We start from the raw sequence: 24,689 nt of genomic DNA on the forward strand, positions 1-24,689 counted from the left end.
CTCTCCAATTCTCCAATGACTGTGTGCCTAGGCACAGCTCAAACACTATCTATAAATTTGTTGACACATAATTATTGTTGGAAGAAGTTCAGATGGTGATGAAGAAATATACAGGAGTGCGATAGATCAGCTGGCTGAGTGGTGTTGCACTCAATGTCAGTAAGCCCCAGGAATTGATAGTGGAGTTCAGGAAGGGGAGGTGATGGGAACACACACTCACTGAGGGATTAGCAATGGAACGGGTGAGTAGTTTCAAGTTCATGGGTGTTAACATTTTTGAAGACCTGGGCCCACCATATTGGTACAATTACAAAGAAGGCACAACAGTGGCTTTATTTCATTAGGAGTTTGCGGAGACTTGTTACGTCACCAAAGACATTCACAAATTTCTATAGATGTACTGTGGAGAGCATCCTAACTGGTTGCATCAGCATCTGATGTAGAGGCTACTGTACAGGATTGAAAAAGGCTGCAGGAAGCTGTAAACTCAACCAGTGCCATCAATGGACATACCCACCCCCACCCTCGCATCCAGGATATCTTCGAAACGTGGTACGTCAGAAAGGTGGCATACATCATTAAAGACCCCCATCTCCCAGGATATACCCTCTTCTCATTGTTACCAGCAGAAACCTGAAGATACACACTCAACATTTCAGGAGCTGCTTCTGCCCAACTACCATCATAATCTCTGAATTATAATTTCAGTATTTTCCTCAATTTTTGCACTACTTAGTTATTTTTGTATATATTCTTATCGTAATTTATAGATTTTTTATTATATATTGCAATGAACTGCTGCCACATTACAACAAATTTCACATTATATCCAGTGATATTAAACCTGATTCTGATTCTGAGTCTAATTCTGCCCTCTGTACTAAACAAAAATCTAAACTCTGATAATCTCAGGCTTGATCTTCCCCTCCAGACCATAAACTCCTCTTCATTCAACACAAGGTTGTTGTTGTGACACCACTCAACCAGCTGATCTATTTGGCTCCCATATGCCTCCTCATCACCATCTAAAATTCTGCCCACCCCAAACAGACCCATCTCTACCACGTGTCAAACTTCCAACCCCCTGATCCCGTGCAGATGTCTCACTTTCTCCCAATCCCCGCCAGAAATGGCAGCGTCTTCCCTTCTCTGAACCTCCTCCACAAATGACATAAATCACTTCTTCCAACCCTTTCCACATCTACTGCTGTCTTCCCTCACCTCTCAGTCTCTTCCACAAATGGAAACTGTCCTTTGTCTATTTCCTCCACAAATGTTGGTGTCTTCCTTTTCACCTTTCCTCACCACAAATTCTGCTCTTCCCTTTTCCCCAGCCTAAGTACAGACCCATTGGGTGTTGTTTCTATTGACCTCCCATTGCAAACTTGGAATTTTATGTCTGGGTGGCTTGATTCCAACCTAAGATACAGAGAAGTATATATCAAAAGGCCAACAGTGAAAATGACTCATGGCAACTCACTGCCACATGAGTGTTCTGAAATCTTCTGGGCAAAGTATTGTCAAGAAAGAGTGAACAGCCTCTCTTCGTAGAGAAAATGGAGAAATTACAATCAAGGAAACCAGTCAACTCATTGAATTGTGTGTACTAAAGAACACTTTTGAGCCCTGTTCATTCCTTCTGTATCTCCCACAGCTTCTGCCATGTGTCTTCACCTGAAGGGCTCAGAGTCTGAAGCTTAAAATGTAGTCATGAGTTCTGAAAAGCAGATAACTCAAGCCCCCTGTTAGTGGAACAATGTCTGTGCGGAGAGCCAGCCTGCAGAAATGGCAGGCAGGTATTTATCAGGTTTCAGCTTGCATATCTTCTATAAATATTGCTCATTCTTGCAGAACTTCATGACCTCATATTTCCCGTATGTCAGACCAGCCTCGGTGAATGTTTCATGGTGGGAAGTGGGGATTGTTCCATTTCTGGTAAAGGCTTTAACACTGTTTTTTTTCTCTCTCTCTCTCTCTCCATCTTTTGTTGTTTCAGCGAGCAGGGGATTCTATTGTTGGGGAGACAGAAAGGTAAATCTTTCCCTTCTGCTATGTTTTTTAAATAGTGATTGATTGACTGAAATGCAACAGAACTGTTTTTCCATGAGCAGAGAGCACACTTTAATGTAAAACTACTAACTAAAGTAAAAGCACACTGTTTTAATGTTTATGATTATAAATATTTTTGAGGTGGGGTGATATAACACTAGCGGCACAAATTACTCTGCAGGATCATTTTGAGTATTAATTCATGCACTCAGAATCTGAATGCATTATTAGTCTCTTGAGTTCTGCTGCCTTGGCTACCTGAGTCATTGCTACGCGCTGGTCACAGGAGGTTTACAGAGCCTGTTAAAGCTAGATCCCCTCACTATGGAAGGAAAGATTTGCAGCGCAGGGTCACCACCCCCATTGGACAGTGCTGCATCAGGCAAAAGCAGTGTCACACTCAAATTGTTCCCCCATACGTTTGCAGCCATTGGTACTGAATGCCTTGTGAAGAGTTGTCAGAATGGGGAGCCAGAGGGGAACAATACTTAGTGCCTCCTAAACAAAAGCACAAAATGTTCAGGAAAGGAAACATGTCTGTTGAATTTTGCATTGTTACAAACCTTCAGTACAGTTCAGAATGACAGAAAACCCATACACACTGATGCAAAAAATAATTTATATTTACGCACAGATATTATTGTAGTTTTCTTATCAGAACATGACATAAAGGTCTCCAATATTTTCCTTTTCATCTCATAACTCTGTGATTCTGAGTTACACTTAAAAATCTTGAAATCCTATTGATGTATGTGATGAGTCTTCACAAGCTTCAAACAGTATGTGATCTCTAATTAGGAATGTCCAGTGTAATTTAAAGGCTTTTCAGGGTGGAAAGCAGTCAGAAAAAAATTAATTAGAATCAAATATGACACTCATATTTCCCACTTGCCGAAGGGCTTGGTGACTTCGAGTTTATCCACTTTCCCTCCACGTTTACATGAATTCAAATTGCAATTCACGATCATTTAAAATCTCAGTGCAAGGTTTAACTATTCCCATTCTTGTGTCAGAGCGTAGTCTTACACAGTGCTTACCTGTAGCCAGAGCTGAGTGTCAGTCCGTCATCTCAGATCATTAATCATGGGAATGCCATGAACTGCTTCCATCTTGTGTGAGCACAAAATTTCACAAAATAGCTCTATAAACCCAGCAGTTAATCTGTAGGTAAATCATAGCAGAACAGAGGAAGTACAGCACAAGAGAAGACACTCAGACCATTTGGCATCTGTAGCTATTTGATGCGCCTCATGTCCCCACATCCCTGTAACTTTTTCTCCTTTGACTGCTTATCCAATTACCATTTGAAATCTGCCATTGAATCACCCAACTTTGAACATATTCCACACTGCAGTCTAAATCTTGACCCACTCTGTGTAAAATATTGCCTCTCTTTGACTGGTTCATATGCACCTTAAATCTATGCTGAAAAAGTGCTGGCAACACTCAGTAGGTTAAAGAGCATATGTGGAAAGGGAAAAAAATATTTCCACAGATGCTGTGTGACAGGGATGTTTCCAGCATTTTCTGTTTTTACTTTAGACTTTCATTTGATCTACACATTCCTGATTCTTATTAAATCACCTGTGGGTCATCTGTTTTCTAAGTGAGAAAACCCTAATTTTCCTGGCCTATGCACCAAAGTCTTCTTTCCATGAATCATTTTAATAAATCTCTTCTGTACCTTGTTAAAAGGCTTCATCTACTTCCAATTTCCAGTACTGAGAAGTAATTGCTGCTTGCTTTGCACCTGTGCTTTATAATGATTTAACATAGTTCCCTGTCTTTTGTAAACTTTATAAATAAGCACAAGCATTTTATTCAGTCACATATAGAACATAGAACACAATATAGTACAGCACAGGAACAGGCCACTCAGCTCACAATGTTGTACCTAATTAATTAAATTAGTAATCATATTGCCAACTAAACCAATCTCTTCTGTCTACAGAATGTCCATATCCCTCCATTTCCCTCACGTTCATGTGCCCTCCTAATCATCTACTAAGAGTCTCCAATGTTTCTGCCTCCACCACCCCAGGCAGCACATACCAGACATCCACCACTCTCTGTGGAAAAAAAACTTGCCCCTCACATCTCCCTTAAACTTTCCCCCTCTCACCATAAACGCATGCCCTCTGGTATTGCACGTTTTTACCCTGGAAAAAAGATACTGTCTGTCTACGCCTCTCATGATCTCATAAACCTCGATCAGATCTCCCCTCAGCTTCTGCTGTCTCCAACCTCATAAGTTTCCCCAATTTCTCATTAGAGTGCATGCCCTGTAATCCAGGCAACATCCTGCACCCTCTCCAAAGCCTCGACATTCTTCCTATAGTGGGGCGACCAGAAATGTACACAATACTCTAGATGCAGCCTAACTAGAGTTTTATAAAGCTGCAACATAACTTCCTGACTTTTGAACTCAATGCCTCGATGAATAAATGCAAGCATGTCATATGCTTTACCAAATACCACGGAACAGGGGTTCCCAACTCTGTTTATGGCATGGACCAATACCATTAATCAAGGGATCTGTAGACCCCAGGTTGGGAACCCCTGCTGTAGAACATACGGACTGCTCAGGCACCCTACTCATGGACTGTTTGTCCCACTCCCATCAGGGAGGAGGCTACGTAGCATCCACGTCAGGACGACCACAATCAAAAACAGTTACTCTCCCCAAGCAGTAAGTCTGATTCACACCTCCGCCCACTAACTCACCCCTCCAAACATCCAACCATCACTAATTTATCTTCTCCTGTCAGAGTCACCTTATGTACAGACACTCCTGTGCCTAATGTCACTTTATGGACATACAGTACAATCAATCTATGTATAGAGGTTATTTTATGTACTTATATTTGTTGTGTTTTATATTATTGTGTTTTCTTTGTGCCGCATCAGATCCGGAGTAACAATTACTTGGTTCTGGTTCACGCTTGTGTACAGGAATGACATTAAACGATTTTGATGATTGAATAATCTTGATTCCAGTTTCAAAGATATGTGCATAAACAGCAATGATTCACATTTTTTAGGGTTAAATTTCACCTACAATGAGTCCACCCATAAACCAGTCTGTTTGTGTACTCTTGGTTTATGAAGAAGTCAGTCATAACTTGGAGTTTGATCTCCTAAAGCAGATATACATCACTCACATATTTCACCTCAGTGACTGAGGTTGGAATGACTTTAGTTCAGGAGTAAAGATGATAAGAATTTGAACAGTATCCTTGTTCCTGCTCGATTGAGTGAATAGTACACTCAATGATTCAGAAACAACTTCAGATTTCAGAACTGATGAACACTACCTCATTATTCCTTTTTTTGTACTATTTACCTATTTTATCAATTTTATATCTTTTCACTGTACTGCTGCTGCAGAACAACAAAATTCACACCATTTAAAACAATGGTAATAAACCTGATTCTGATTTAGAACCCCTTCAGCCTGTAGACTAGCTCTACCCTAGCAGGAGGCTTGTTGAATCTAAGGTGTGGTATTTGCAGCAAGGAAGATTGAGAAGACAGTTGAAGTGATAACAGAACCTTGTTTGACTTTGGTCTGCATTGAGATTGGTTGAGCAATTGACTCATTGGTTGCTATCAACCTATATGTCACAGGCATGGGCTGGAGATGAAATTCCATGAGGTAAGCCACATTTGAGAAAACCAAAGGTCCCAATGAGAATCACAGACAGGTGACAAAATTGTCAACTGCCTCTATTGTCCCAGCACATCTGAGGAAAGGACTGAAGATCAAGACTTTGGGCAATAGCCAATTAGAGATTGGAAATGTGAGAAGACGTAGCTCACTCAGGTTCACCGATTGAGTAGGAAAGGTATCAACTCACGGCAGATTGGTGTTTTCAGCAGTGGCCAATCAGAGTTTGGTATTGATTGGTAAGAACAAATTAAAATAAGGCAGGAACAAGCAGAGTGGCCAATATCAGAGCAGCCATAGGGTGAGTGGATAGTTATGGTGGGGATTTTGAGGTTTTAGCTCTTCAAGGCTTGAGTGAGAGAAAGCGAAAAGCTGTAGGTAAATTTTTATTCCACAGTTTATTTATTGTTTCTCCTTCTATATGTTTGCCCAGTTAGAACAGTAAGGATGCTAGGCAAGATAGTTAAATGCTTCACTTGCAGGACGTGTGAAGGCAAGGAGGCCTCCATAGTCCCTGATGACTACACCTGCGAGAAGTGAATCCAGCTGCAGCTTCTAACAATCCATGTTAAGAAGCTGGAGCTGGAACAGGATGAACTCTAGATCAGGCGAGAGCCTGAGGAGGTGATAGGTGGGACATGTAGCGAGGTAGATACACCCAAGGTGCAGGACACAGGAAACTGGGTGAGAGTCAGTGCAGGACACCCATGTGGCTAGCCCCTTCAGGTATACTGTTGTGGGTGGGATGACCTAGCAGTGGAAAGTTATAGCAGTCAGGTCTCTGGCACTAGGTCTGTCTCTGTGACTCAGAAGGGAATGGGGGAAAACAGGCGAGCTGTGGTAATAAGGGATTCATTAGTTATGGGAACAAAAAGGAGGTTCTGTGGATGAGAACGAGATTCCCAGATGGTATGTTGGTTCCCAGGTGCCAGGGTCCAGGACATCTCAAATCGATTCCTCAGCATTCTTAAGTGGGAGGGTGAGCAGCCAGAGGTCATGGTTCATGTAGGTACTAATGACATAGATAGGAAGAGCGACAAAGTTCTGCAAAGTGAGTTCAGGGAGTTAGACGCTAAGTTAAAGGGTTGGATCTCCAGGGTTTTGATCTCAGGATTGCTACCCATGCCACGTGATAGTGAGGCCAAAAATAGGAAGATTATAGAGTTTGACACATGGCTAAGGAGTTGGTGTAGGAGGGAGGATGTCAGATTTTAGGATCTTTGGCTCTCTTCCAGGGAAAGTGGGACCTGTACAAACGAGATGGTTTGCAACTGGACTGGAAGGGGACTAATATCCTAGTGGGAAGATTTGCTAGTACTGCACAGGGTGGGATGGGGTTTAAACTAGAGTTCCAGGGGGCGGGGGGGCGGGGTGGAAACCAGAATGCCAGAACAGACAGTGGAGAATTTGTGGAGACAGATGTTATTAAGACCTCAGACATAGTTAGGGATCAAAAGGTTGAGCATGGTGCGACTAATGCCCTGAGCAGCATATACTTCAATGCAAGAAGCATCGTCAGAAAGGCAGGTGAGCTCAGGGCATGGATCAGCACCTGCATTATGATACTGTAGCCATTAGTGAGACTTGGTTGCAGGAGGGGCAGGGATGGCAGCTCAATATTATGATGTTCTGTTGTTTTAGCTGCGACCGAGTGGGAGGGATTAAAGGTAGAAGAGTGGTGTTATTAGTCAGCGAAAATGTCACGGCAGTGCTCAGTCAGGACAGACTGGAGAACTTGTCTAGTGAGGCGTTATGGATGGAACTGATTAATAAGAAAAGTATTACCAGGTTAATGGTCTGTGGGATTTAGAAGAACAAGTTTGTAGAGAGATTGCAGACTGTTGCAAGAAGCATGAGGTGGTTACAGTAAATGATTTTAACTTTCCACATATTGACTGGGACTCCCATACAGTAAAAGGTCTAGAAGGGGTAGAGATTGTCAAATGTGTTCAGCAACGTTTCCTTAATCAGTACATAGAATTCTCTATGAGAGTGTGTGATACTTGATCTGCTGTTTGGGAATGAGGCAGGTGACAGAGTTTGCGTAGTGTTCCACTTTGCATCTGGAGATCATAATGCCATTGGTCTCAAAGTAAATATGGAAAAAGACAGGTCTGGTCCATGGACTGAGATTCGAAATTGGAGAAAGGCCAATTCTAATGGTATCAGAAAAGATCTGGCAAGTGTGGCAACACACATCAAAGTTGCTGGTGAACACAGCAGGCCAGGCAGCATCCCTAGGAAGAGGTACAGTCGACGTTTCAGGCCGAGACCCTTCGTCAGGACTAACTGAAGGAAGAGTTAGTAAGAGATTTGAAAGTGGGAGGAGGAGGGGGAGGGGGAGATCCAAAATGATAGGAGAAGACAGGAGGGGGAGGGATAGAGCCAAGAGCTGGACAGGTGATTGGCAAAGGGGATACGAGAGGATCATGGGACAGGAGGTCCGGGGAGAAGACAAGTTGGGGGGGGGGAACCCAGAGGATGGGCAAGGGGTATAATCAGAGGGACAGAGGGAGAAAAAGGAGAGAGAGAGAAAGAATGTGTGTATAAAAATAAGTAACGGATGGGGTACGAGGGGGAGGTGGGGCATTAGCGGAAGTTAGAGAAGTCGATGTTCATGCCATCAGGTTGGAGGCTACCCAGACGGAATATAAGGTGTTGTTCCTCCAACCTGAGTGTGGCTTCTTCTTTACAGTAGAGGAGGCCGTGGATAGACATGTCAGAATGGGAATGGGATATGGAATTAAAATGTGTGGCCACTGGGAGATCCTGCTTTCTCTGGCGGACAGAGCGTAGGTGTTCAGCAAAGCGGTCTCCCAGTCTGCGTCGGGTCTCGCCAATATATAGAAGGCCACATTGGGAGCACCGGACGCAGTATATTCACCCCAGCCGACTCACAGGTGAAGTGTTGCCTCATCTGGAAGGACTGTCTGGGGCTCTGAATGGTAGTAAGGGAGGAAGTGTAAGGGCATGTGTAGCACTTCTTCCGCTTACACGGATAAGTGCCAGGAGGGAGATCAGTAGGGAGGGATGGGAGGGACGAATGGACAAGGGAGTCATGTAGGGAGCGATCCCTGCGGAAAGCAGAGAGGTGGGGGAGGGAAAGATGTGCTTAGTGGTGGGATCCCGTTGGAGGTGGCAGAAGTTACGGAGAATAATATGTTGGACCCGGAGGCTGGTGGGGTGGTAGGAGAGGACCAGGGGAACCCTATTCCTAGTGGGGTGGCGGGAGGATGGAGTGAGAGCAGATGTGCGTGAAATGGGGGAGATGCGTTTGAGAGCAGAGTTGATAGTGGAGGAAGGGAAGCCCCTTTCTTTAAAAAAGGAAGACATCTCCCCCGTCCTGGAATGAAAAGCCTCATCCTGAGAGCAGATGCGGCGGAGACGGAGGAATTGCGAGAAGGGGATGGCGTTTTTGCAAGAGACAGGGTGAGAAGAGGAATAGTCCAGATAGCTGTGAGAGTCAATAGGCTTATAGTAGACATCAGTGGATAAGCTGTCTCCAGAGACAGAGACAGGAAGATCTGGAAAGGGGAGGGCTGTGTCGGAAATGGACCAGGTAAACTTGAGGGCAGGGTGAAAGTTGGAGGCAAAGTTAATAAAGTCAACGAGCTCAGCATGTGTGCAGGAAGCAGCGCCAATGCAGTCGTCGATGTAGCAAAGGAAAAGTGGGGGACAGATACCAGAATAGGCACGGAACATAGATTGTTCCACAAATCCAACAAAAAGGCAGGCATAGCTAGGACCCACACGGGTGCCCATAGCTACACCTTTAGTTTGGAGGAAGTGGGAAGAGCCAAAGGAGAAACTATTAAGAGTAAGGACTAATTCCGCTAGACGGAGCAGAGTGGTGGTAGAGGAGAACTGATTGGGTCTGGAATCCAAAAAGAAGCGGAGAGCTTTGAGACCTTCCTGATGGGGAATGGAAGTATATAGGGACTGGACATCCATGGTGAAAATAAAGCGGTGGGGGCCAGGGAACTTAAAATCATTGAAAAGTTTAAGAGCGTGAGAAGTGTCACGAACATAGGTAGGAAGGGATTGAACAAGGGAGGATAAAACCGTGTCGAGGTATGCAGAAACGAGTTCGGTGGGGCAGGAGCACGCTGAGACAATAGGTCTGCCAGGACAGGCAGGTTTGTGGATCTGGGGTAGGAGGTAGAAACGGGAAGTGCGGGGTGTGGGAACTATAAGGTTGGTCGCAGTGGATGGGAGATCCCCTGAGCGGATAAAGTCAGTGCGATGGGAGATCCCCTGGATTGGGACAGGCTGTTTTCTGGCAAAAGGTGCACTTGGTAAGTGGAAAGCCTTCAGAAATGAAATTTTGAGAGTACAAAGCTTGTATTTGCCTGTCAGAATATAAGCTAAAGATTACAGGTTTAGGGGACCTTGGTTTTCAAGAGATAGCGAGGTCATTGTTAAGAGAAAAAATCTGTATATCTGGTATAAGCAGGTAGGAACAAATGAAATACTTATGGAGTATAAGAAATGGAAGGCTAAAAGAAGGCATCGTGTTGCCCTAGGAGACAAAGTGAAGCAGAATGCTAAGGGATCCTAAAGACATGTTAAGAGCAAATGGATTGCATGGTACAAAATTAGTAATCCTGAAGATCAGATGGTAATCCATGCATGGAGCCAAAAGAGATGGGGGAGAAGTTAAATGAATTTTTTTGCAGCTGTATTTACTCAGGAGATGGACACAGAGTCTATAGAAGTGAGGCAAAGTGGCATCAACTTCATGAACCCTATACAGATTACAGAGGAGGAGGTGTTCGCTGTCTTGGGGTAAATTAGGGTGGTTAAATCCCCAGGCATGAGAAGGTGTTCCCTCAGACCCTGTGGCAGGCAACTGCAGAAATTGCCGGGGCCCTAGCATCCTTAAATCATCCTTAGCAACAGGTGAGATACCAGAGGACTGGAGGATAGCCAATGTTGTTCTGCTTTTTTAAGAAAGGCTCTAAATAGTAAACCAGGAAAGTATATGCCAATGAGCCTGACATCAGTAGTGAGGAAGTTATTAGAAGGTGTTCTAAGGGACCGGATATATGAGTATTTGGATGGACAGGAACTGATTAGGGATTATCAGCATGGCTTTGTGTGTGGTAGGTCGTGTCTAGCCAATCTTACAAAGTTTTTTGAGGAAGTTACCAGGAAAGTTGATGAAGACAGTGGATTTTGTCTGCATGGACTTTAGAATGGCAGTTAACAAGGTCCCACATGGGAGGTTGGTCAAGAAGATTCAGTCGCTCGGCATTCAAGACGAGGAGGCAGTAAATTGGATTAGACATTGGCTTTGTGCGAGAAGCGAGAGAGTGGTAGTAGATGATTGCCTCTCTGCCTGGAGGCCTGTGACTACTGGAGTGCCGCAGAGATTGGAACTTGGTCCAGTGTTGTTTGTCATCTATATCAACAATGTGGATGATAATACAGTAAACTGGATCAGCAAATTTTCAAATAACACCACGATTCGAGGCATAGTCAACAGTGAGTAAAACTATCACAACTTCCAGCAGGATCTGGACCAGCTGGAAAAGTGGGCTGAAAAATTACAGATGGAGTTTAATGCAGACAAGTGCAAGGTATTGCACTTTGGTAGGACCGATCAGGATAGGTGTTAAACAGTGAACAGTAGGGCACTGAGGAGTGCTGCAAAACAAAGGCACCTGGGAATACAGGCCCATAATTCTTTGAAAGTGACTTCTTAGGTAGACAGGGTCATAGAGAAAGCTTTTGGCACATTGGCATTCATAAATCAAAGTACTGAGTACAGGTGATGGGGTGTTATGTTGAAGTTGTATAAGATGTTGATGAGGCCTAATTTGGAATATTGTATGGTCACCTACCTACAGGAAAGATGTAAATAAGATTGATAGAGTACAGAGAAAATTAACAAGAATGTTGTGAGGACTGGAAGACCTGAGTTATAAGGAATGATTGAATAGGATAGGACTTTATTCCTTGGAATGTAGAAGATTGAGGGGAGATTCGATAGTGGTATGCAAATTATGAAGGGTATAGATAGGGTAAATGCAAGCAGGCTTTTTCCACTGAGGTTGGGTGGGACTACAACTAGAGGTCATGGGTTAAGGATGAAATGTGAAAAGTTTAAAGGGAATGTAAGGAAGAACTTCATCACTCAGAGGGTCAGAAGGAATGAGCAGCCAGCACAAGTGGTGCATGTGAGCTCAATTTCAATGTTGAAGGAAAGTTTGGATAGATGCATGAATGGTAGGGGTATAGAGGGTTATGGCAGGTCGATGGGAGCGAGCAGTTTAAATGGTTTGGTATAGACTAGAGGGGCTGAAGGGCCTGTTTCTCTGCTGTACTTTCCTATGACTCAATGACTTTTAACACAGCACACAATTTATTGCAGCCAGGCAGCAGTGATCCTCCAGGCAGCAGTGATACCCATTATCCTATACCTTTTGAAATCTAAACTGCTCACAGCAGGCATCCAAAGCACTTGAGAGGCACCACCAACATTGTATCAGCAAAATTCTCCAAGCACACTGCCAAGATAAGCAAACTAACTTCAGGCTTCTCTCTGACCCCAATATTCCCAGCTTTGAGGCTCTAATTACACTAAGTCAGTGACATTAGATAGGCCATGCCATTCTTAGACCCAACAACTACTCCTTGGTCTGTCATGGCATGAGACCGCAAGAAGACAGAGAAACTGCTGAAAGAAGTTCCCAACATGTATGGAAAAAGAGAAACATCTTCAACAATACCCTAACACATCACTGCTCAAAATGGAGAAAGTATATTTGGGATGACACAGAGAACCTCTAATCTCTTTGATAAGAAAACACCCGTAGGCCAAGTGAAAATGGCAGAAGGAGCGAGGCACGTGCATCCATCTGCTACATCAGGCATCTCTGCCCTTTTGACTGAGTCTGCAGGCCCTACACAGGCCTCTCTGGGTAGCCAGTTGTGATTGACCTGGAAGATGAACTCTGTTCCTCTCACACAAAAGATTGCCCAACCCTGCTAAACATTTCCGGCATTTTCTGAGCCCACAGATCTTAGATGAAAGCAAATCATCTTGAGGGTCTGCCTGAGAAGAAAATCTCATACTATTTTTCTCATTGGTTATGTAATTTAAAGTTGTGTGTTATCTGCAAATCTCAAAATTTGTTCGATACCCACAAGCTCACATCATTAATGCATATCAAGGAAGGCAGTGTTCTAAAATCAACATTATGAGTTTTCTTCCAGTCAGCTCAGTATCATCCACCACAAATTTATATCTTCTATTCTTTGGTAATGTTATCTCTGCCACTTTTAAACTTTGATCAGGATCTAATATGAGATATTTTGCTAAGCAGCTTTTTAAATCCCAATGTCCACAAGATCATCTTCATTACCCCTATTTGTCTTCTTTGTTATCTAATCAAAGGTCTTAAAAAGTCAGTCCAGAAAACTTTCCTCATTTAAAAATATCTGTCTGGTTCTCTGTTATTGGTTCAAATTTGTCTGAGTGGAAGTGAATTATCTGTTGTTTCTGAAATGGGTTACAGTCCTTGGGTGCCAATTCTGTATCCTAAGGAAGTTTAGAAGGTTCTAGCCAGTATCTTTGCAATTTCAACCTTTACGTTGTTCTCTCCGTATCTCAAGATGCACCTGGTTCAGACCAATTTCCGTGTGTGACCTCTCAAGGATATACTTCTCTGGTAGCACTTACAATTAACATTTTGCTACAGAAAACATATACTGTAAAGGAGAGTCATTAAGTCCAGTGGAAGGACTGTCCAATTCTGCTATTGTCATTTTTTTTAACCATGAAGTGAGGTTCATGATTTTGAGCAATGATTTTTGTTTTAAATATCCACCTAAACCACCAGACAGGATGTAGGACTTCTGTTCAAAACAAGAGCTGATAACTCTGAAATGCAGTATTCCTTCAGTACAATATTCAGCTATCAATGGATCTTAGGTATTCAAACTTTTGATTAGGAGATGAAAAAGCTGTTAACTCAGCTAACATAAGTAGTCCTTCAGAATCGTACAGTGAGGTGGCATAGTAGCATAGTGGTTAGCACAATTCTTTTTCAGAACCAGACACCCAGGCTTAATTCCCACCACTGTCTGTAAGGAGTTTGTACGTTCTCCCCATAACCGCGTGGGTTTCCTCCATGTGCTCCGGTTTCCTCCCTCAGTCCAATGATGTACCCATTGGTAGGTTAGTTGGTGACTGTAGGTTGTCCCGTGATTAAGCTAGGGTTAAATCTGGGGATTGCTGGGTGGCATGTTTCAAAGGGTTGGAAGAGCCTATTCGGCACTATATCTCAATTAATCAATCAATCAATCAATCAATAAATAAATTTGTGATGCGTACACTTGTGCTTCATCACCATTTGATTATATGCCATCAGAGCACAGAGGTCAAGGGCATCTGCTCTAGATAAGGTGGTAAACCATTAAAAGCACAGAGACAGAGTATCACTTCCCTCACCATTTTGAAAAATAGAGGAGACCTGGGATTTGTAAGTTGCTTTATGAAGGAAGACTGAGCAGAATGAACCTGTACTTGGGAATGTTGAAGATTAAGACTTAGTTTCATTGAAACATTCAAGCTTCTGGGAGACTTTGGCAGGAAAGATGCTGTGATGATGTTTCCTCAGGTGGTAGAACCGGGAACCAGGAGATACTGAGGAAGGAATCAGCCCTATATGACTGAGGCAAGAAAAGACCATATACTTGTTGTGAATCTGTGAAATTTTCTTCTGCAAAGAGTTGTTGAACATATTCAAGGCTAGGTTAACATTTTGAACTGTAGAGAAATTAAGGGTTAGGGAGCTCAGGTTGAAGCCAAAAATCAGATTAGACATAATCCCACTGGTGATCAGGACAGCTCTAGTGGCTGTATAATGTCCTTCTGCTTCTGCTTCCTATGTTCTTGTTCCAAACTCTCCAATCAGTTCTTCCCTCTGCTATAAAATGGAAAAGTTGTTGCTTTGCTTAAACTCACAGAATGGTATAGCTTAGAAGAGGCCTTCCAGTCCATTAGACCTATGCCAACTATTTTCCTAATCCCAACTGCCTACATTAGCCCTGTCTTTCTATGCTCCATCTATTCGAGTGTCAGCCTAAATTTCTCTGAAATGTAGTGAATTTACACTGTCAACAACGCTTTAGGTGACGACCATTCTCTCGGTAAAATCCCCGCAGATCTCCTTCAAAACACCTTCCATCCACCTTAAGTGTTTATTTACTTATTTTTGACAGTTACATTTTGAGGAATAGCTTGTTTCTGCTTTTCTTTATCTACCTCTGTCAGTTCTCAGCCTTTGCTCCAGGAAAAAGAAGCCCAGACATCCCATGCAATGTTTTCACAGGTGATTTATCAGTCTCAGAGGTAATAGACCATGGAAGCAGACTCTGGAGCCCAACTTGTCCTTGCCAACCACAATGCCCATCTAAGCTAATCCCAGCTGTCCACATTTGGCCCATCTCCCTCTAAAAGTTTTCCTTTCTATGTGCCTGTCCAAATGCATTTTAACTGTTGTTATCATATTGCCTCAAACACTTTTCTGGCAGCTCGTTCCACCTACTGACCTCATTTGTGTGAAAAAGACTCTCCTAAGGTCCTTCTCAAACCTTTCCCCTCTCACCTTAAACCTATACCCTTTAGTTTTTTACATTTCCATTTTCTGGGTAAAAGACTGTATGCATCCATCCTATCTCTGCCGTCATGATTTTATACAGCTCAATCTCCTGTAGCCCAATGAATAAAGTCTTCACCTTCCCAGTGTCCCCCTATAATTCAGGACCTCTAGTCCTGCAACATTCTCATAAATCTTCTTTGCAGTCTTTTCAGCTCATCTTTCCCATAACAGGCTAACCAAAAATTGCACACAATACTCCAATAGTCCTTGTGCTTCTAAATTCTCTATCATTTAAAATAACCTTGCCATTCTGATTTGATTCCAAGTGCCACTGATCTGGTTAGCACTGCTTTGACCTAACCATGGAAAACTTGGAGTCATCCAATTGAAGTTTCCACCTGCTACTCTTATATATTGGTTTCTAGTTAGACAAAGCTTCAATTTTAAAGTTTTTATTCTTGCTCTTAAACCTCTCCCATCATCTCTTATGCTTCCTACCTCTGGAAATTGCTCTAGTCCTATTATCCAAGAATTCTGCACTCTTCTAATTCAAGTTCATCCCCAAATTTGATTGCCCAGCCATGGATTGCCACAACAAGTCCAAAGCTCTGCAGTTCCATCCTAAACCTTTCTGCTTCTCCACCTCTCTTTTTTCAATAAGATGTTCCTTAAAACATACCTGGCTGTATATTTGCTGATTTCTTGTATTGTAGTCTGGTGTCAGTTTTGTTTTTGTGAGGTGTTTCAGACAACTTAAAGGGTGCTTTATAAATGATAAGTGATGTGTAGTGCAGCTGCCATAACCTCAGTGGGCAATTACATGATTTGGAAGAGTATTTGCTGATGTCGTGTAAATACTAAAAGGTTCTGCACAAGTGAACTGGCACAAACAGACAATCTGTTTGGTGATGTTAATTCACCAAGGTATAGATATAGTTAGATACAGGTATAGTTAATTCATTGAGGTGTAATCTGTTTGGTGACGTTAATTCACCAAGGTATAGATACAGTTAGATACAGGTATAGTTAATTCACTGGGGTATAGATATAGGTATTGTTAATTCACTGAGGTATAATCTGTTTGGTGATGTTAATTCACTGAGGTATAGATATGGGATAGTGCTCCAGACTTATTTTAACAGAGAACATAGAATAGAACTGTGCGGGAGCAAGCCCTTCGGCCCACAATGCTGTGCTGAACCACCTAAGAAGTAAATCAAAAACCCCCAAACACTAACCCCTCCTACCTGCACAACGTCCATATCCGTTCACTTTCCTCACATCCATGTACCTATCCAATCATCTCTTAAAAGCCTCTATTGTATTTGCCTCTACCACCACAATGGGCAGCACATTCCAGGCATCCACCACTCTCTGAGTAAAAAACTTACCCCTCACATCCCCTTTGAAACCAGCCCCTCTCACCTTCAATGCATGGCCTCTGGTATCAGACATTTCCACACTGAGAAACAGATACTCTCTGTCTACTCTACCTATGACTCTCATAAGCTTACAAATCTCGATCAGTTCTCCCTCAGCCTCCGCCACTCCAGAGAAAACATCCTAAGCTTGTCCAGCCTTTCATGATAGCAAATGCCCTCTAAACCAGGCAGTATCCTGGTTCAGTATTAATTTCAAAAATCACCAGCTAAAAGGAAGCAAGAACCAATTCAGGGAGAGGTAACGTTTCAGCATGGCTCCTGTGCTGGGAGGAGCAGAACTCCTTCTACCAACGTTATCCTGATGCACATCAGCCGCTGTTCACTGCACCCTAAACCCCTAATAGAAAGACTCCAGTTCCTTCTTCCAACTAACTCACCAAACTTCTCATCCCTCCCCTCCCCATCCCCATCCCCTCACCACACTCACTCTACTAATACCAAGCGTAGCAACCTGTCAGATACAAGTTTCACACACTGTGGTTAATGCTAAAAAGCATGAACCTCTGGGCTTCCTGTATAAAGTACTGCTCCTCCCCCACCCACTCATTTAAATTACCATGTCTTCTTTTGCAATGAGAGAAGAGGCTTAATTGAAATGTTCAAAATTATCATGACAGAGTAAATTGCAAAGTGACAGAGGATCAGTAACCAAAGAAAGCAGAAACCCTGAGGGATAAGGAAATTCTTCTATGATGCAATTTATTCTGCGATGAAATATTGATTCTATACCAACAGGAAAGCAGCTACACTTAAAAAGGACACATTTGTAATACACGACAGGAAGAACTGGTGATATAGTCAATATCTCTCTGAAAGTGGCAACTCAGTTCGAAAGGGTAGTAAGGAAGGTGTGTCAGCGGTTGGGGTGCCGAGTATGCAAACTGAGAAGTTATGTTGCAGCTGTATTACAGTTCGGTTGGACCACATGCAAAGCTTTGTGTGCAGTTTGAGTTGCCACATCACAAAAGCAAAAAGGATGTGGAAGCTTCGAGGAGGATACAGAAGAGGTTCATGGGGATGCTGCTTGGATTAAAGGGTATTAGCTCTGAGGATAATTGTTTTCTCTGGGATGTCAGAAGCTGAAGGGCAACATGGTATTGGTTTTGTTATTGTCACATATACCGAGATATAGTGAGAAAACTTATTTTTTCAAGTCATACATACAAATAATTTCAAAACGTAAGTACTTTCAGGTATTAGGAATAGGAGGATGTAGAGTATAGTGTTCTATTTACAGAGGAAAAGCAGTGTAGATGCAAGGGCAAAGATGATGTAGATTGTAACAATAATTATCATACGGAGCTGATGGAAGTACACACAGTGTGCTTCCTGGGCTTCCTGTACCTAATAAAGAGGCCACTAAGTGTATTTTATGGTCTTCTGCAGTCCATCCACTTCAAGCTTCAATATCTTGTGCATTCAAAGGTGTTCTTCTGCACACCACTGTTGTAATACATAGTTATTTGAGTTACTGTTACCTTCCTGTCAGCTTGAACCAGTCTGGCCATTCTTCTCTGACCTCTCTCATTAACAAGGCGTTCTCGCCTACAGGACTACCACTCAATGGATGTTCTTTTTTTTTGTTTTTCACATCATTCTCTGTAAACTCTAGAGACTTTTGTGCATGAAGATCCCAGGAGATCAGCAGTTTCTGAGTTACTCAAACCACCCCATCTGGTACCAACAATCGTTACATAGTCAAAGTCACTGAGCGCACATTTCTTCCCCATATCGAGGTTTAGTTCAACACTTCACTCATCCAGGCTACTGCCCCTACAAGCCTCAAATCCACCACGTTCATCCCTGTTGCAGAGAACTGTACGTCTTCAGAAGTAAACGATTGCCCAGTGACACTGATAACAATCATCATGAGTGCTTTGAACAGCTGATAATGGCACATATCAAATACCCCAATGCTGCCTCATTGGACACTCACCACTATGCTAACTGACAAAACTGCTCTGTGACCAATGTTAAACAACTTCTAGACCATTTATACTCCAGCACCTGCCATGCACCTGGCTCTGACACACCAAGAAAACGAGGACACTTATGTCAGAATGCTGCCTCTGCATTTCAGTTCAGCACTCAGCACTACTGTCCCCCAGAGCTTGGTGAACAAACTCCTACTCCTCGGTCTAAATACACAACTGTGCAACTGGGTGTTGGACTCCCTAATCAACAGACCACAGACAGGATGCACAACCGCTTCACCCTCCCTAGCATCCTCAACACGGGTCCCTCCACCACCCCCCAGGACTGTGTGCTGAGCCCACTGCTGTACACTCTGCTCATATGCGACTGCACGGCCAAACACCCAAGCAATCGCATTATCAAGTTTGCCGATGACACGGCAGTGATAAGGCTCAGCACCAACAATGATGAGATGGCCTACCGAGGGGTGCAAGCACTTGAGGCCTGCTGCCAGGCGAACAACCTCTTCCTTAAAGACAAAGGAGATGGTTGTCACCTTCAGGAGAACCCCCACCACTCGCATCACCCTTTACATGCGCGGCACAGCAGTGGAAACTGCAAGCAGCTTCAGACTCCTGGGAGTGCACATCTCACACAACCTCTCAGTGACGCAGAACACATCTTACACAGTAAGGAAAGTTCATCAAAGTTCTACTTCCTGGGGAGGCTGAAGAGAGCTGAACTTTGTACATCCATACTCACGTCATTCTACCGATTTGCAGTGGAGAGCATGCTAACAAACTGCATCACTGCTTGGGACAGTAACTGCACTGCAGTGGACAGGAAGGCTCTACAGCAGATAGTCAAAACTGCCCAATGCATCACCGGACCAGCCTACCCTCCACCAAGGACATACATACAGAAGGGTGCCAGAAATGGGCCAGTAACATCATTAAGGATCCCACCCACACTGCCCGTCAAGTGATTGTCCCACTCCCATCAGGGAGAAGGCTACATAGCATCCAAGCCAGGACCACCAGACTCAAAAACAGTTACTTTCCCCAAGCAGTAAGGCTGATCAACACCTCCAACCACAAACTCCACCACTACTTTATCACTTTTGTTCATTGGTGAGGCTGCGTGAGGTTTAAAAAGAGCTCGTGGCCTTTCGGTGGGCTGCAAACATTGTGATCTTTCAGGCACTTGGCAGGGGGCAATAAAAGGAAGTGAGATGTAAAATGGAGCAGGCATTGTGTGAGAGGGCCAGTGTTAGGATGGTCAAGTTTTGGCTCAGCAGATTTAGGAGAGAACAGGAGTAGGCTAAAACTTAAGCTTGGGAAGTTAGAGGTATAACCAGTGTAGGCAGGAAGGTACAGTACTGTGCAAAAGTTTTAGGTACATATACATAGCTAGGGTGCCTAGAACTTTTGCACAGTACTGTCATAATTTTATGGATTGCATTGTACTCCTGCCACAAAAAAAAAGCAAATTCCATGAGAAATGTGAGCGGTGATAAACCTGCTTCTGATATGGGTCTCCATTATGGTCCGAGACAGGGAAGGAGGCAGGGGGAAGGAATTTATGGCTGGGAAAATGGGAAGGGAGAGGGGAGGGAGCAGGAAGTTTCTGAGGGACATTCTGTAATGATCAAAAAAATACAATTGCTTGGAATCGAATGACCTTACCTCAGGGCTGGGTGTGTCTGCACCCGTGCCATCCCCCTCCCGGCCACCCCTTCTCTGCCACCTGTCCCCTGCACTTCCCATGGTCCTCCACCCTCACCATTCCCAACATCCTTTGCTCCCACCAGATTTACAAACTCGCTGTCTGCTCCATGTTGACAAATACAGTACTGTGCAAGGTCTTAGGCTCCCTAGCTGTATATATGCCCAAGACCTTTGCACAGTACTGCAGTGGAAGGCTCCTCCTGTGAGATGTGGAATTTCAGGGTAGCTGACAGTCCCCCTGATGACTATATCTGCAGGAAGTGTACCCAGCTTCATCTCCTGACTGACAAGGTGAAAGAGCTGGAGCTGGAGCTGGATTTACTCAGGAACATCCAGGAGGCTGAAACCCAGCAGGGCATTTTACTGAAGTGGTCATGCCCAGAGTGTAGGCTTCATATAGTAGATGGGTGACCACCTGGAGAACAATGGTAATAAACTGTCAGTGCAGATTTCCCCAGTGGCCATACCCCTCAGCAACAAGTATACTATACCTTTGGATACTACCAGGGGTTATGATCTGTCAGTGCTCAACAGCAGCAGCCAGGCCAGTTCTGAGTCTCAACAGGGAAGGGTACAGTCAGGCCATAGTTAGGGTGACGGACAGGAGATCCTGTGGCTGCAAAAGAGATGCTAGGATTGTCTGTTGCCTCCCAAGTGCTTGGGTCCAGGATGTCTCAGAGTGGTTGCAGAAGGTTCTTAAGAGAGAGGGTGAGTAGCCAGAGGTTGTGGTGCTCATGGCACCAATAGCATAGGCAGAAAGGAGGAAGGGGCTCTGCACTGTGAGCAGAGGGAGTTAGGGTAGAGACTGGAGTAGGACCTCCAAGGTAGTAATATCTGGATTATTCCCAGTACCATGTCCTACTTAGGGCAGGAATAGGACGACAGCCCAGAAGAATGAGTGGCGGAGGAAGTGGTGCAGGGACACAGTTTCAGATTTCTGGATCATTGGCATCTCTTCTGGGGAAAGTATGACCTGTACAAAAAGAACATTTTATACCTGACCCTAAGGGGGGACCAATGTCTTTGTGGGCTGGTTGGTTAGAGCCCTTGGAGAGGGTTTAAACTAATTTATCAGGGAGATGGGAAATGGAACGATGGGGCTGAGGATAGGACAACTGGTATACAAGTCGATGCATTGTTTCGTGAGACTGTGAGGAAGAATGGGCAAATGATAGGACAAAATTGCAGTCAGAGGGATGAGTTGAAGTGTAACATGGGGACAAACTTAAAAAGGCTGATGAATGCAGGACCAAAGGTGTTAATTTGAATGGAAGCAGTGTGCGGAATAAGTTTGATGACTTTGTAGCGCAGTTAGAGATTGGTAGGTATGACATCGCGGGCATCACTGGGTTGTGGCTGAAAGAAGATCATAGTTGGGAGCTGAATATCCAAGGATGCACATTGTATCAGAAGGACAGGCAGGAAGGCAGAGGGGGTGGGTGGCTCTGTTAGTAAGAAATTCAATCAAATCCTTGTAAAGAGGTGACATAGTATCAGAAGATATAGCATCCTTGTGAGTAGAGTTAAGAAACAGCAAAGGTAAAAAATGGTGATGGGAGTTACATCAGGATATTAGATATAAATTTACAATAGCAGATAGAAAAACCATATAATAAGGACAAAGGAACGATAGCCATAAGGGATTTCAATATGCAGGTAGATTGGGAAGATTAGGTTGGTGCTGGATCACAAGAGAGGGAATTTTTAGAATGCCTACAAGATGGGGTTTTTTTTTGAGCCCACTAGGGGAAAGGCAATTCTAGATTCGGTACTGTGTAAAGAACCAGATTTGGTTAAGGAACTAAAGGTAAAGGAATCCTTAGGAGGCAGTGAACATAGTATGATAGAATTCACCCTGCAGTTTGAGAGGGAGAAAACAAAGTCAGTGGAGTAAAGGGAATTACAGAGTCATGAGTGAGGAACTAGTCAAAAATGATTGGAAGGGAACACCGTCAGGGATGACAGCAGAACAACAATGGCTGGAGATTCTGGGGGCAACTCAGAAGGCACAGGATAGAAACATCACAAAGATGGAGAAGTATTTTAAAAGGAGGATGAGGCAACCATGTCTGACAGGGGAAGTAAAAAACAGCATAAAAACAAAAGAGATGGCATACAATATAGCAGAAATTAGTGGGAAGTTAGAGGATTGGGAAGCTTTTAAAAATCAACAGAAGGGAACTAAAAAAGCAATAAGGAGAGAAATGATGAAATGTGAAGGTAAGTTACACAATAGTATAAAAGAGGATATCAGAAGTTTTTTTTCAAATTGGTAAAGAGTAATAGACAGGGAAGAGTGGATATTGGCCCACTGGAAAGGTAGTAACGGAGGACAAAGAAATGGTGGATAAACTTGATAAGTATTTTGCATCAGTTTTCACTATGGAAGACACAAGAGTATGCCAGAAACTTGAGAGTGTGAGTACAGTTTCTACTACTAAGGAGAGGGTGCTTGGGAAGGTGAAAGTCTGAAAGTAGATAAGTCACCTAGACCAGATAGACTAATACCCAAGATTTGGAAAGAGGTGCTGAACTAACTGTGGAAGCATTAATTATGATCTTTCAAGAATCACTAGATTCTAGAATGGTTCCGGATGAGTTGAAAATTGCAAATATCACTCGACTCTTTAAGAAGGGAGGTAGGTGGGTGAAAGAAAATTATAAGCCAGTCAGCCTGATTTCAGTGGTTGAGAAGATGTTGGAGTCCATTATTAAGGATGATGTTTCGGGGTACTTGGAGGCACATGATAAAATAGACCAAAGTCAGCAAGGTTTCCTTAGAGGGAAATCTTGCCTGATAAATCTGCTGGAATCCTTTGAGGAAATAACAGACAGGGTAGACAAAGGGGAATCCCTAGAAGTTAACCTGCAAGTTGAGTTGGTGGCAAGGAAAGCAAATGTAATGTTGGCATTCATTTTGTGAGAACTAGAACATAAGAGCACAATGTAATGCTGAGGTTTTATAAGATATTGTTCAGACTGCATTTGGACTGTTATGAGTAGTTTTGGGCCCATTATCTAAAAAAAGATGTAGTGGTATTGGAGAAAATCCAGAGTATGTTCACAAGGATAATTCCAGGAATGAAAGGGTTAATGTATGCGGAGCATTTGATGGTCGTGTGCTTTTACTCCTATACACACTTTAAAAGGGAGAACACAATTACAGCTGTGAAGACCCCTGCTGCACCTAATGACACTGTGATCTCCGTCTCAGAGGCCGATGTTAGGCTGTCTTTAAAGAGAGTGAACCCTCGCAAGGGGGAAGGTCCCGATGGAGTACCTGGTATGGCTCTGAAAACCAGTGCCAACCAACTAGTGGGAGTATTCAAGGGCATTTTCAACTTCTCACTGCTACGGGTGGAAGTTCCCACTTGCTTCAAACAGGCAACAATTATACCAGTGCCTAAGAAGAAGAATGTGGGCTGCCTTAATGACTATCATCACTCACATCGACAGTGATGAAATGCTTTGAGAGGTTGGTTATGACTAGACTGAACTCCTGCCTCAGCAAGGACCTGGACCCATTGCAATTTGCCTATCACCACAATAGGTCAATGGTAGACGCAATCTCAATGGCTCTCCACACGGCTTTAGACCACCTAGACAACACATACACCTACATCAGGGTGCTGTTCATCAAATATAGCTCAGCATTTAATACCTTCATTCCCACAATCCTAATTGAGATGTTGCAGAACTAGGGCCTATACCTCCCTCTGCAATTGGATCTTTGTCTTCCTTACTGGAGGACCATGATCTGTGCAGATTGGTGATAACATATCCTCCTTACTGACGATCAACTCTGGGGCACCTCTGGGGTGTGAGCTTAGCCCACTGCTCTCCTCTCTATATACACATGACTGTGTGGCTAGGCATAACTCAAGTACAATCTATAAATTTGCTGACGATACAGCCATTGTTGGTAGAATCTCAGGTGGTGACGAGGGGACGTACAGGAGTGAGATATGCCAACTAGTGGAGTGGTGCAGCAGCAACAATCTGGCACTCAATGTCAGTAAGATGAAAGAGCTGATTGTGGACTTCAGGAAGGGTAAGACGAAGAAACACCTACCAATCCTCATCAGAAGTGGAGAGAGTGAGTAGCTTCAAGTTCCTGGGTGTCATGATCTCTGAGGATCTAATCTGGTCCAAACATATCGATGTAGTTATAAAGAAGACATGACAGTGGCTATACTTTATTAGGAGTTTGAAGAGATTTGGCCTGTCAACAAATACACTCAAAAACTTCTATAGTTGTACCATGGAGAGCTTTCTGACAGGC

At 43.5% G+C, this 24,689-nt stretch overlaps 1 protein-coding gene across 1 annotated transcript in view; it reads left to right on the top strand.

The window, feature by feature from the left end:
• The window catches only part of si:ch211-26b3.4 (connector enhancer of kinase suppressor of ras 2), an 841,707-nt gene that overhangs the window by 707,131 nt on the left and 109,887 nt on the right, over window positions 1-24,689 (top strand). The window contains exon 13 of the mRNA XM_063060466.1: window positions 1,997-2,031. Coding sequence (XP_062916536.1) covers window positions 1,997-2,031 — 35 coding nt within the window. The remainder of the gene's footprint in view (window positions 1-1,996; window positions 2,032-24,689) is intronic.

Source organism: Mobula hypostoma, chromosome 10 (assembly GCF_963921235.1).
Source record: "Mobula hypostoma chromosome 10, sMobHyp1.1, whole genome shotgun sequence".
In the NCBI taxonomy this organism is placed as follows: Eukaryota; Metazoa; Chordata; class Chondrichthyes; order Myliobatiformes; family Myliobatidae; genus Mobula; species Mobula hypostoma.